Source organism: Amblyomma americanum, chromosome 3 (genome assembly GCF_052857255.1).
Source record: "Amblyomma americanum isolate KBUSLIRL-KWMA chromosome 3, ASM5285725v1, whole genome shotgun sequence".
Classification (NCBI taxonomy): Eukaryota; Metazoa; Arthropoda; class Arachnida; order Ixodida; family Ixodidae; genus Amblyomma; species Amblyomma americanum.
Genome location: NC_135499.1, coordinates 158032481 through 158044528, shown reverse-complemented (window position 1 = coordinate 158044528; position 12048 = coordinate 158032481). Strand labels below are relative to the sequence as shown.

Here is a 12048-nt window from a genome sequence, read left to right as displayed (position 1 = left end):
TGTAAAATTTGGAAGATTATTAACAATATTTTTATTGGAAATATGCTTTTGAAAGCCATAGTCGGTGCAGTGAACAGGCTGTGAAGCAGCACTTCTATTGCTGTCGGGGTCTCTTTATAAATATATGCCCGCTTTTAGGAAACACATTTATAAATATATGCCCGCTTTTAGGAAACAACTTTATAAATGTTCATAACTTTAAGAATTGAAGAAACATAACAAAAGAAAACTCGTTTTTCGATTATATCAAAACACAGTTTATTCTTTCGGAATTCCGGCATTGATGTCGCCCTCGATGCCGCATTCGTCGTTACCACGCAGGATTTTGAAGTAGCCTGCAAAGGATATTGCAAATACAGCATCGCATTTTGCTTGGTAATGAACATAAGCTGTAGTACGCGTTTATATCTACGTTCACAGGTGCAATTCTTTATATGTTCTGAAGCACGGAATGAAGTACGATTGGTTTCTGTAGCGGTTAACTTATGAGAGACCTATGCGCACCCGTCTACACCCTCTCATAATACAGCACCCGAAACCGTGCTCGCATTTTCTTTCTAGCACACCATTATTTTATGCATAATTTGAGACCTATGCAACCAAGTCAAATGGTGTCTGCAGAAAGTAAAAATTCCTGAAACCGTGATAATGTCCCCATGACATAACAGCTTTACTGTAGCCTATGTAACAAATATGAAAACTCTGCCGCTTCATGTAGCAGTGCTCACCTTTGTCACCCCAGTCCTCGTTCCAGGAGTTCGCCACCAGCCAGTAGGGAACCCCGTTCTCCTTGCCCCATCCAAGGATCCGAATGGCGTGGCCACCTAGTAGATCATCGCTGTGTCTCTGGTAGACACCTGTTGTAAGGTGGAACGCAGGAGTTGCATGCTGTGTATCGACTTCAGTGCGTACAACTTCAAATTTACTGCATGTGGCGGAAGTCCGGTTTCATGCATGTACTCTGCATGCGTGTGGGTGAATCCAGTTCAAATCAGGCTTCTTGCTTGCACTGTTTTATGGCACTACCCATAATAGGGGGGGGGGGGGGGCAGCGGTAGCGCGTTAGTTCGCGTCACGAAATTCGCGACATAGGAAGCAGAGACGAGAGAAAGAAGACGTTCGATCTTCTATTGCCTTGAGCACTGTCACTTTTCTACTTTGTATTTCATTACACATATTTTGTTGTAAAGCGGCGGCCGCAACTACAAAGCGGAACTTTCCCCATTATAAAAACACGGCTCCTGCGGCGCCGGCATCTCTAAGGGGGCAGCCAACCTAAGGAGGCTTGCGCAGAGGATCCGGACATGGATTCCCAGAGAGAGTAGCTGGCAATATTTCGGAACGGGACCTAGCCAGTGCAGCTTCATGCGTCTCAGAGAGTCTGAACAAAATGAGGGTTTATCCGATCCGTGCGATGTACTATTAGGCTTTGAGCTCGCGTTTCACGGAGATGCTAACCTGGCCGGCTTCTTTAACAAGCACTGACATCGCCCTGCATAGAGTCGTCTAGAACATTTCGCCTCCATCCGAATGTGACGAAAACTGCTTATGAGCAAACGAAAGGCGCAGTAACTGTCTCACCCTGGGTAGACACCCCAACTGCACCGTGAAGGAAGGCGGGAAAGGGGGGGGGGTGACGAACGAAGAAAGTGGCGCCGTATTGAACGACTGCTCATACAATTCGGCCACCTAGCGTTCGTTAACGTGCCCTCACATCCCAGAACACACGGGCATCTTCGTGCCCATCGAAATGTTGCCGCCACGGTTGACTCTTCGTCCCACGTCCTTGTGCTCAGCAGTCGAGTGCATTAAAGCAGCCGCCACGGCGGTTGCGAGTTTAAACTGCACCTATATAATTATGCACTATTAGGAAACACGTAAAATTGCACTTTCTTGGAATTTGTAGTTGCAGAAAGAACTAGACTGACGACTTTCCCACACTTCAGTTAACCCTAACATTAACGTCCCGTAAAATATTTTCGAGGATTCGTTCTGGTGTCCTGACTTTCGTATAGTCTTCGTCCAGAAAGCGTCCAGCATGGCGTGCAGCGCTTTGGCTGTCGCCGCCGCTGCTGCTTTGCAGAATATGGCAAGGAACCAGGGCCCCTTTGCACGAATACGTCGGTGCGGTCTGCGCAGAGGAAATCTAGACAGCTCCATGTCAACGAGCACTTGCAACCGCACGGTGCAACCGCTGCAACCGCTCGGTGGGAGAGAAACTCCTAACCAATTAGGCCTGCTTAGGTGGCCGACGACCTTCGCGGTTAAAAAATAATGCGCACTTACCGCTTTTGTACAAGAGGAAATCAGCGTAGACAGTGAAGTCTGCTTCCACTGGTCCGTGCTTGAAGATTTCGGTTTTAATCTGAGTCTCGTCACCACTGATGCTGTAGACTTTCTTTGCTGTAGAACAAGCGCCAGAAAAACCAGTAGTTAGCAAGGTTGTGGATAATGCTTCCAGTTATACCTAGGCAGGATCTAGAAATCAATATCTGTTCTAAACATTGTGATAATTTCTTTCTAAAGTACGCATTAGGACCGCAGAACGATTACCTCTGTCAAACCTTCGGAAAAAAAGGCCACCGACTGTACGGCTTCTTTAGTTTAGTTTTAAGTGACTCTTTCAGTTGCTGTGGAATTCACTCTAAGCTTAACGTAAACAGATTGTGTGATATGAAATCAGCAGAGCATCCTGTACCTGTCTTACCACCTTAAAGTAAGAGCGCACTTCTTATGGCTCTTTACTCATAACTGCCTAACATTATATCATTTGCAAAGAACCGAGGAATGCAATGCTGTCGAAGAGAAGAATGGTACCTGTGATTGCTACTTTTGTCAGTAATTATGTTTGATGAAGGTCCCGTAATAACAGGCGAAGTATGTGAATGTAATTTTCTTTCGAAACTAGAAAATAAACTGCATAGAAACATAAGCGCACCTTATATCGACTCAGCGATAAATTCACGATGAAAAAAAATTTCATCGTTCATAATGCTAATTTGTGCTTCATACGGAGATAAAATTTTTGAGTGGAAAAAAATCCTAGCGTATTATACGCGAATGCCGCAGCGCATAAATGTTGGCGATGATTTACGAATTATATTTCTCGTCTAAGTTTTATCTTCGCCAACTAGAGTTTTGACTCGTTCCACAGATCCAGCAGAGCTTCTCCGCAAGTATTTTGCTCTGTTGAAGAGAATTCTCTTGCAGGAAACGGATGCAAGCGTTTTAGTGGCTCGAGTGTTGGCTCAGGCTACAAGAGTAGGTGTGCCGATTATTGGATTCGGTTTATAGTTTAGGGCGGTTTCACATCCCAAAGCGACCCAGGTGATGAGAGACGCCGTAATTTAAATCTCGACCATTTGGGGTTCCTTAACGTGCAATGACATCGCACAGTACTCGGGCCTCTACAATTTTGCCTCCATTTACTTCGGCCACCGCGGCCGGCATCGAACCCGCGTCTTTCGAGTCAGCAGCCAAGCGCCATAACCACTGATCCACCGCGGCGGCTATTATTAGATCCATCCACTGCGGTCACATAAAAAAAAAGCGTGAAAAGTCGCTGTAATTTCCGGTAATATCCGCCCTCCAGCAATTTCTCAGCCGCCATTGGTTCCATCCAAATCAGAGAAAAGTTATTTTCTAATCTACATCGAAAGAATGTTTGAGCTGTTTCATATACCGAAAAGATACTGCAATTAAGGAGCCTGTCAGCCCTGTGTACCTAGTCTATTCGGTTCGGATAGGTACCGTAGTGCTTGTCTTCACTGTAGCTCTTCTCGTAGCCCTTGCGGCATTTGTGGACGCACTTGGGTGTCGGCTTGATACCAGTGCAGTTGGGGAGTGGACCCACGGTGTGGTGCTCGCATGGAGCGAAGTGGTAGGGCTGGCAGCCGTCGTCGGTGCCATACAGACCTCCGGTGACGATGCCGTCTGTCTTGTAAAACTCCCAGGCAGCCGCCGGGTAACCACCATTGCATCTGACGAAAGGAAATTTTGTAACGCAATATTCAAAAGTGTGAACGAATCGTGAATCCACAAAAACTTCACTAGGTAATTATAGAGTGCTTGCAAATCAATGTTTTGAGCGATCGTAAACTAGGAGAGTTTTGCTTCAAGGCAGGTTTTTAACTTTGTGTGCTTAAAGGGCTACAAAAACTTAAGAGCGATAGTGGGCCTAAGGCTAATAAGGAGGCACCGCGGTGACATAAAGTGGGTTTTGAAAAGCCATTTTAAATAAACAGAAAAAATGACAGAAAGCAAATTGCGCCCCCAAGGGTGCGGTTTAAACCGAATTCATTGCCAAATAAATCTGTGATTGTCACGTTTTCTTCGTTGCGCTGTAATAAATATACCTTGTCTTTCGTGGTGTTTATTTCTCACAGCAACAGCAAGAAATATGGTACTCCAGAGGTCGGAATATTATCGTATGGGTATTAGCTGATTTTTACTGGGAAATTATTGCGCCTGCTCTTCGTAAACGATCGATAACATTGTTTCAATGATTCTGGTTTGGCAGAAGAATGTCATGCGAAAATTGCATTAAATGAAGTCAATAATAATAAAAACAACAGGGGAGAGTGCAAATGCCGAACTGGAATGAAACAAATGGTATCTCACCCGGCGCCACAAGAATCGCAGCAGGTGAGGAGGTCCTCAGCCGAGATGTTCACCTGTACTCTTCCTTTGGTCTGGATACACACTCGGTCGGACATGGCTTCTGTGGCTCCAAAAGCCTGCAGTGTATTAAAGGCGAATTTACCCAGCGGTAACACTTTCTCAATCAGGAGACTTGATATATAGCAACGAGCACCATTTCATGTGACATTCGTTTCCGCCCAAGTATTTACTGGACGCAGAGACACGTTTCATGAACGCCTCCAATGCATTGGAGGACTGAAAGTTTCTTTGGATTGCACCGTTGTTCTTAAACATAAAACGCTTCAATCTATGTGATGTTACCAATAAAGGATGTCATTGAAATCAATCTTGCCACGAACACAGAAGAACCCTTCATTTTGTGTTGTGTGAACGAAAGCACATAGAAAGCTTGGCATAAATGTCTGTTGCAAACAAATGAATGAAACTGACCTTTATAATTAGTTTCCTTTTTTAATTCATGATTAGTTTCTGTATTAGTATCATTAGTTTCATTATACAGGGATGTATCGAACCCTCACATCGTATCGGCGCCTAAAGTTTCTAGTCGTGTTGCTTGAAAATAAAAAATGATTCTCACATTCTCTGTTGTAAAACCTGGTATCCTACCAGAAGTAATGTTATTGTAGATTTCAATAATGGTACATCACGACACATTTGTTTCTGGCTCAAATCTAAGTGTGGCAGTGTTCACGATGGCACATCTGCAACAAGCAAAAACAGAAGCACGAGCAGCTAGCAGGTTTAAAGAACACGCAGGGTTGAGCAATATGAACTGGAACTCTTAGTTCTTAGTTCATCTTGCTCTTCTTCTCATATTCCACTGAAATTCAAAACTGATCTATGGGGCCATCTCTAGAAGCAATAGTGTGTTGAAAAAAAAATTGACAAATTTCATTCTCACTCAGACTTGGCGGGTAATCACTCACTGCCGGCAAAAAAATCGTATTATTTCGACTCACATGGACCGGCAAGTGCTTGTTCTGTTTCAACCCACAACAATTCCAACACTAGCTTTTTAAAATGGAATATAGCTAAGCTGAAGATCCACAATTTCAGCTGCCGGAATTACAGGGTACACCTTGCGGCACAATGTTCAAAGGCCGGAACGCATTAGATAGACATAGCTTGTTGGGCTGCTTGTGTTTAACAGATTTGTTACACATTTAGCACAAATTCTGCCTTATGCATGTGGCGCTGCTCCTGTGACTGCTTCACTTCACTTCACTTTATTACCTTAAAGGCCCCCGGGATTGGGGGTGTTACATAACGGGTGGCTTACATGTATAAATCAGATTTAATAAACAAAGAAAACACGTAAGATATATAAATTATTCGCTGTTACATATTCTTGAACATCTCTAGCAATTAATGGCCCAGCAGCTATAAGTTTCAGATATACCAGCGGGAGACCTCGCATTTTTTAAGCACACCGCTATCAGGAATTTATTTATTTATTTATTTCATAAATACTGCCTACTGCCCTTTGGCGGTCAAGGCAGGAGTGCACAAAGGAAAAAAATTACAAAGTGCTAACAACAAAATAACAACGACAAAGGGCGATTACAGTACGAGGACAAAATTCAATAAGACCAACGGGAAGCAAAAAAAAAAGTACAGGCAAATCATCCGACGTCAAACAGGCTAAGTGAACAGAATAAAAACAAGGAAACCGAAATACACTGTGTACTAGACACGCTACTGCGATACATGAGCCGAAACAGCAGACAAGAAGGATTCTGAAGATACCAGGTTGGTGATATTGCTTGGCAGTCGGTTCCATTCGGAAATGGTGCGTGGAAAGAAGGAACAAGAATATGCTTTTGTTCGGCATCGTGGCATCAAGATAGTCCTTTCGTGTTTGTTACGGGTGGGGCGTGTTTTGTTGTATTGCATGTAACTCTGAAAATTCAGTTTTGTTTTATTATGTATGATATTGAACAACATTTTTAGTCGGTGCTGCTTGCGACGGGATTCAAGAGTGGGAAGCCCAGATCTGTTGAGCAAATCAGACACCGAGACCTGCCGACCATAAGCGTGGTAAATAAACCGGAGTGCTTTCCTCTGGACGCCTTCAAGATTTTTTATATCCGTTTTTGTGTTCGGATCCCATACAGCGTCGGCGTATTCGAGCACTGGACGCACAAGTGATGTGTATGCTGTCAGTTTAGTTTTGCTCGTGCAATGCTTTAGGCGGTGCTTTAATAATCGAAGTTTTTTGGACGCTGCTGAGACAATGGACTGGATGTGTACGCTCCAGTTCAGGTTAGATGTCATGGTTACCCCAAGATATTTCACCTGAGTCACTGAGTTGATCGGAAGGCCATTGATTTTGTATGTGCCTTGGAGCGGTTGTTTCTTTCGTGTTACTGTCATTTTTCCGCATTTGGAACTGTTTATACCCATTTGCCAAGTACAACACCAGCTGGAAACTGCTGTTAAGTATTCGGCTAGGAGTGTCTGGTCTTCGACTGATGTGATACTATGGTATATAACACAGTCGTCGGCGAAGAACCGACAGCGTATGTGTGAGTTGAAGGACAGGTCGTTCAAATAAATAAGGAAGAGAAGCGGCCCAAGGACTGAGCCCTGGGAAACTCCTGAAAGTACCGGCGCTTTTGTGGAGTGAGATTCAGATATCTGAACAAACTGATGCCGCTGTGTAAGCTAGGAATCAAACCATTGTACTACTTGCCGATTATTTAACCACCACCTTATTTTTAACAAAAGATTGCCATGCGATACCCGGTCAAACGCTTTTTCGAAGTTAATGAAAATTAAATCTACCTGTCCATTATTGTCTAGTGACATCATAATTTCATTTGTGATATGAATAAGCTGCGTCACTGTCGACAAGCCTTGCCGAAACCCGTGCTGGCTTTCAATAAAAAAACCTCTTCCCTCTAGGAATGAACTTATGTGCTTGAAAATAAAATGTTCTAACACCTTACTGGACGTACATAACAAAGAAATTGACCTGTAATTCTTCACGCAAAGCTTGTCTCCTGATTTGTGAATGGGTATCACCTTTGCTGTTTTCCAATCGTTTGGAATTTCTCCTGTCCTGAGACTTTCAGTAAAAATAATGAAAAGGTATTTAGCGCACCACTCAGCATATCTGTACAGAAAAGCGTTAGGAATATCGTCTGGTCCAGAGGATTTTTTTGTGTTCAACTGCAATAGAGCCGAAACAATACCCTCCTCGTTAATGATTCGGTCTGGCAGATTGAAATGGCTAGTTCGAGATTCGGAGACTGAGTTGCTGTTACTCAGGAATACAGAAGAAAAGTGCTCATTGAAGGCAGTCGCTAAGCAGAGGGAGTCGGTAACAACTGTGCTGTTAAGGAGAAGTTTGTTAACCGGGTCTTTTTTCTGTGACAGATGCCTCCAGAACTTTTGGGGGTCAGTTTTTAGAAAATTGTGCATCTTGACATTAAAAAAGTGGTACCGTGAAGATTCTATTTTTGAACGCAGTTCAGCCCGAAGAGCCGGCAAAGCACCACCAACATTATTGCTTGACCTTGATAAGCGCTTCACGCGACGTTTTAACTGTATGATCTCGCGTGTTATCCAGGGACACGCCATTTTCAGCTTCTTATGTTTAAGCGGCACGTACTTGTTGATACATTGATGAACCGTACTTTTGAATTCTAACCACAAGTCGTTCACACTTGTACGCCCATCAGTGTATTTTTTAGCGAAGGATTCATACGTCAGTTCAAGCTGATCTAGAACGCTTTCATCCTGAGCATTCTTAAAGTCGCGAAACGCTTTTCCTTCCTGATGAACAATTACTGGTCGCATCAATTCGCTTTTAAAGAGCACCGCTTCATGGTCTGATATTCCGGGAAAGACATCTGTCGAAAAGCCCAATTGATTAACAGGGTCTGATATAAATATCAGGGACAGTTCCTACCAAGCGCTGAAGCCTTGCAGCCTTTGCCCCTCCAAAGCTAGAAGTCGCGTTTGTTAGTTTAACAAACCGTACCAATAACGGGCTCTGTTTTTCAGCAGGATTAAGGTTCGATATTATCTGCCCCCACGTGAAAGGCAGCGGCGTCTTGATGCCTTGTTTATTTCAAAAGTCCTCAAGTTTCACCCAACGCGCGTCTACGAAACAACGAAAATTATGAGTCTTTTGGAAGGAAAATAAATGATATTTGAAGAACCCACAGCTCCTACCGGTTATTTTTTCTCACCTGGCTTCAGACACGACAGATATCTATTTTCCAATTCCGTGCTTGTCGAAAAAGAAGTAGAATTTTGCCAGAAATTGGCATGTTCACAACGCGGTTGCTCCACATCATGTTGTAGGGTATAAGCCAGTGCATCCGCGCACACGCATAAGTCTAGCCGTGGTCGAATTGGGAATTTCACTTTGAAGTCACCGGCTTTGTGAGTCTTGTTTCTATAATATTTCATTTCAGCCGAATGATTTTTCATTCAGGAAAGAGTATGCCCTGATAGAGTTCAAACCAGACTGACGCTCCCTGTTAGCGATGTGCTAAACCTTGAGACCATTCTTGTTCTTTGTTTCCTGGATGTGTCTTGTCTTGAGATGGATTTGATAGTGGCCCGTAAAGAATTTGTTAGTAGTTCAGCTGTTGATAGCTCCTGAGTGTCCTGGCAATGACTGGACTTCATACTCTTTCCTTAAAACTTTATAAATTGTTGATGCGCATTGAAGCTTATTATAGTTTAATAAATTCCACGTTTGCGATTTAAAAAAAAATGTCCGAGTGTGACAACGCTACGTCGCACAGATAAAGAGGCTCTCATGTCGAACCTTCGCTATCGCCGAGTATTAATATAAATTACTTCCTTTAATTGTTGTTATGTGCCCCTGCGGTGAAGAAAAAGTGAACTAGAGAGCTGTCCGAAATTCCTGGAAATGGTTCCCGAATGGTTCCTTCAGGAAAACGGCAGCCAAGACACACTGGCCCGCTAAGGCATGACGTTAACTCAATGTGCTTTAATCTGATTCTAAGTCTTGGTCTCTAGAAAAAGCCGCGCATCCCCCTTCTTTTTTTTTTTCAGAATAAGCAGAGACAAACGTCGGCCCCGTTATCTCTAGGCGCTTACCCAGCAAGATCCGCACTCCGACTGGTCGCGGATGACGTGGATGCTGCTGCAGTGGGACCATTGCTCGCGGGCGTCGAAAGACTCGGGCAGGTCATCGGGGATCTCTTCGTGGTAGTGCAGCGGCAGCCTGTAGTTCTTGCTGTCAGGGTGTACACCCATGAGACCCTTCAGGTAGCTGAAGGGAGTGTTCTTGGCGAAATTCCTGCCGGCCTGAAAATAAATTCAACCCAACATTGTATAAAGCTCTCGGCAGCGTCCTCCAACCGCCTTTCAGGAAATACATTCGATGTGTTTTCAGTGCACGAATGCCCGAATTGTCTTGGCGCCTACCACAGACGCCCAAACATAGATTTCAAGCTGGGTTTCCTTTAAAAAAGGTAACTGCAATGGCATGCAGAGTAGAAAACTTTTTTTTTATAAGTTGAACTAACAACTTCAGCGCAAGACGAGAGGCAATTGCTTTTATCAGCTGCGTGCTGAGAAGCAGTAGAACACTGCACTTGTATATTTGTTACTACACACTGAGGAATCCCTCTTCAAGACGGTTTTTATACTATGAAGGCAGAATCATGTCTCGCAGACATCCAAAGACATCTTTGAATTGTTGTTCCGGTAAAGTTTATTGTGCATGAACGTGAAATGTATTTGTCTGCATCCTAATGAAAGACTTCTTTAGCGAGTACCACTGGCAGGTAGCATTCACTCCAAATCTCTTGTTCGTCCACTTAAGCGCCTTTTGGACCACTTTGATCACAAAAAAAAAAAAACACATGGAAGGAGCAAACAGCGCTTTTTTGGGAGTCGCTGAGGAATATTGTTGAGCCGGCACATTGTGATCCCCCTCTACGGAGCACCACTAACAACACCTCTGTAAAGATACGTCTGCCAGCAACTATATTTAACAAGTTTTATCTACATTCGTCCTAAGCGCAGAGCCTTTATATGATTGAACTGCAAACGCTCTCTTCGCAGGCGCCTAAATTTAGATCCTCTTCTGGTGGTTTTTCTCACTCTCAACAAAGATCAATGCGATTCTCGTAACACGATACCTTTATTAAGACATGAACGCAATCCAAAAGGATATGTAATTGTTAATATAAGACACATTTGAAAAATAAAGCGCGCAGGCTCACTTTCCATGTGGTGTTCAGCCTGTTGATGAAGTCAATCATTTCATCGGACAGCGGCTGCATGTGGGGTGGGTGCAGTCGGCGGCTTTGTGCCGCCGCCACGAAAAGCGCACACACGAGGAGGACCTTCATCATGCCTGCAGGGAATCAAGCGGAAAAGAAATTAATTTGTCAAAACATTACTCTACCTTTGATTTCATCCCTGTTCCGCGTAGCACAGCGTGCAACGTGTGAGGCTGTACATAAATTATTTCTAGTTGTGACACCGCTTAAATTCATAGTGGATTGAGTAGCCAGCCGAGTAGGTACAGCTAGAACCTCTTTCATGCTTGTACGCACGTCAATAACGGATGTATAACAGTTTTAAGAGGTAAAAAATAACAATTTTAAGAGTTAAACGAACATATAATCCAGAAGCTTTACTTGATGGTGCAGGGTCGATTGATAAATAGGGCATATTTAAATTTGATAGAAAAATATACTGAGCCTTTGAAGCCAAGACTCAGGCATTACTTTGGGGGCAAAACTATTTTTGTATTGCATATCGTTTAAGCACAGGAAAACGATGCTGTCTTTCTGAGTACAGCAGGCACGTTTCTAAGCAAGGACTGCCTCCATTTTAATCTGCAGACTTCTTTTATACGCGCATTAAACACAACGACTATGTATGTTTAAAACAAGCTTGTTAGCCCTTTAGAGAATATTGTCAATAGGGAAGCGCAATAAAGTTCGCACTTTTTTGTTGTCGCTTTCAAATTAAAACGAACACAGGGTACCGCATAAAAATGGCGGCTTACCTGAGCTGCGGTTGACCTGAGACGCCCACCTGTCGGACAGAGAAAGTGCGCCTCCTCTTATAGCAACGAGAGGCGCAAAAATTGTTTGGTAATCTTATCTATGACGTGTTCTCGTGGTGTAGCCTCATCACATGATGAACAATGGTATTGATATCGTCGACCCTTCGTAAGGACAGCTTGAACTCGTGTCCATTGTCTTGCGCTTACCTAAGCCATAGGGGCCTTTGCGTATACTACGGAAATTGTTCCAACAAGTGAAGTGCTGTCAGTGCACGGAGGAACCGGCTGACCACATAACGTGCGAATGCACCATACTCTCAAGATCTTCGATAAGAAAACATCCCAGTGGCTATGTTCAAGTATAGATCTGTGCAAATGAC

At 43.6% G+C, this 12048-nt stretch overlaps 1 protein-coding gene across 1 annotated transcript; it reads right to left on the bottom strand.

Moving 5' to 3' along the window:
- Nucleotides 1-233: 233 nt before the first annotated feature.
- Nucleotides 234-11823, bottom strand: LOC144125274 (cathepsin B-like). Its single transcript, XM_077658521.1, has 8 exons — nt 11669-11823; nt 10875-11008; nt 9742-9951; nt 4621-4736; nt 3751-3980; nt 2287-2403; nt 729-857; nt 234-335 (listed from the first exon to the last, which is right to left on the bottom strand). The coding sequence occupies exons 2-8, from the start codon at nt 11004-11006 to the stop codon at nt 259-261; spliced, it is 1011 nt and encodes a 336-aa protein (XP_077514647.1). The 5' UTR covers nt 11007-11008; nt 11669-11823; the 3' UTR covers nt 234-258.
- Nucleotides 11824-12048: the final 225 nt, after the last annotated feature.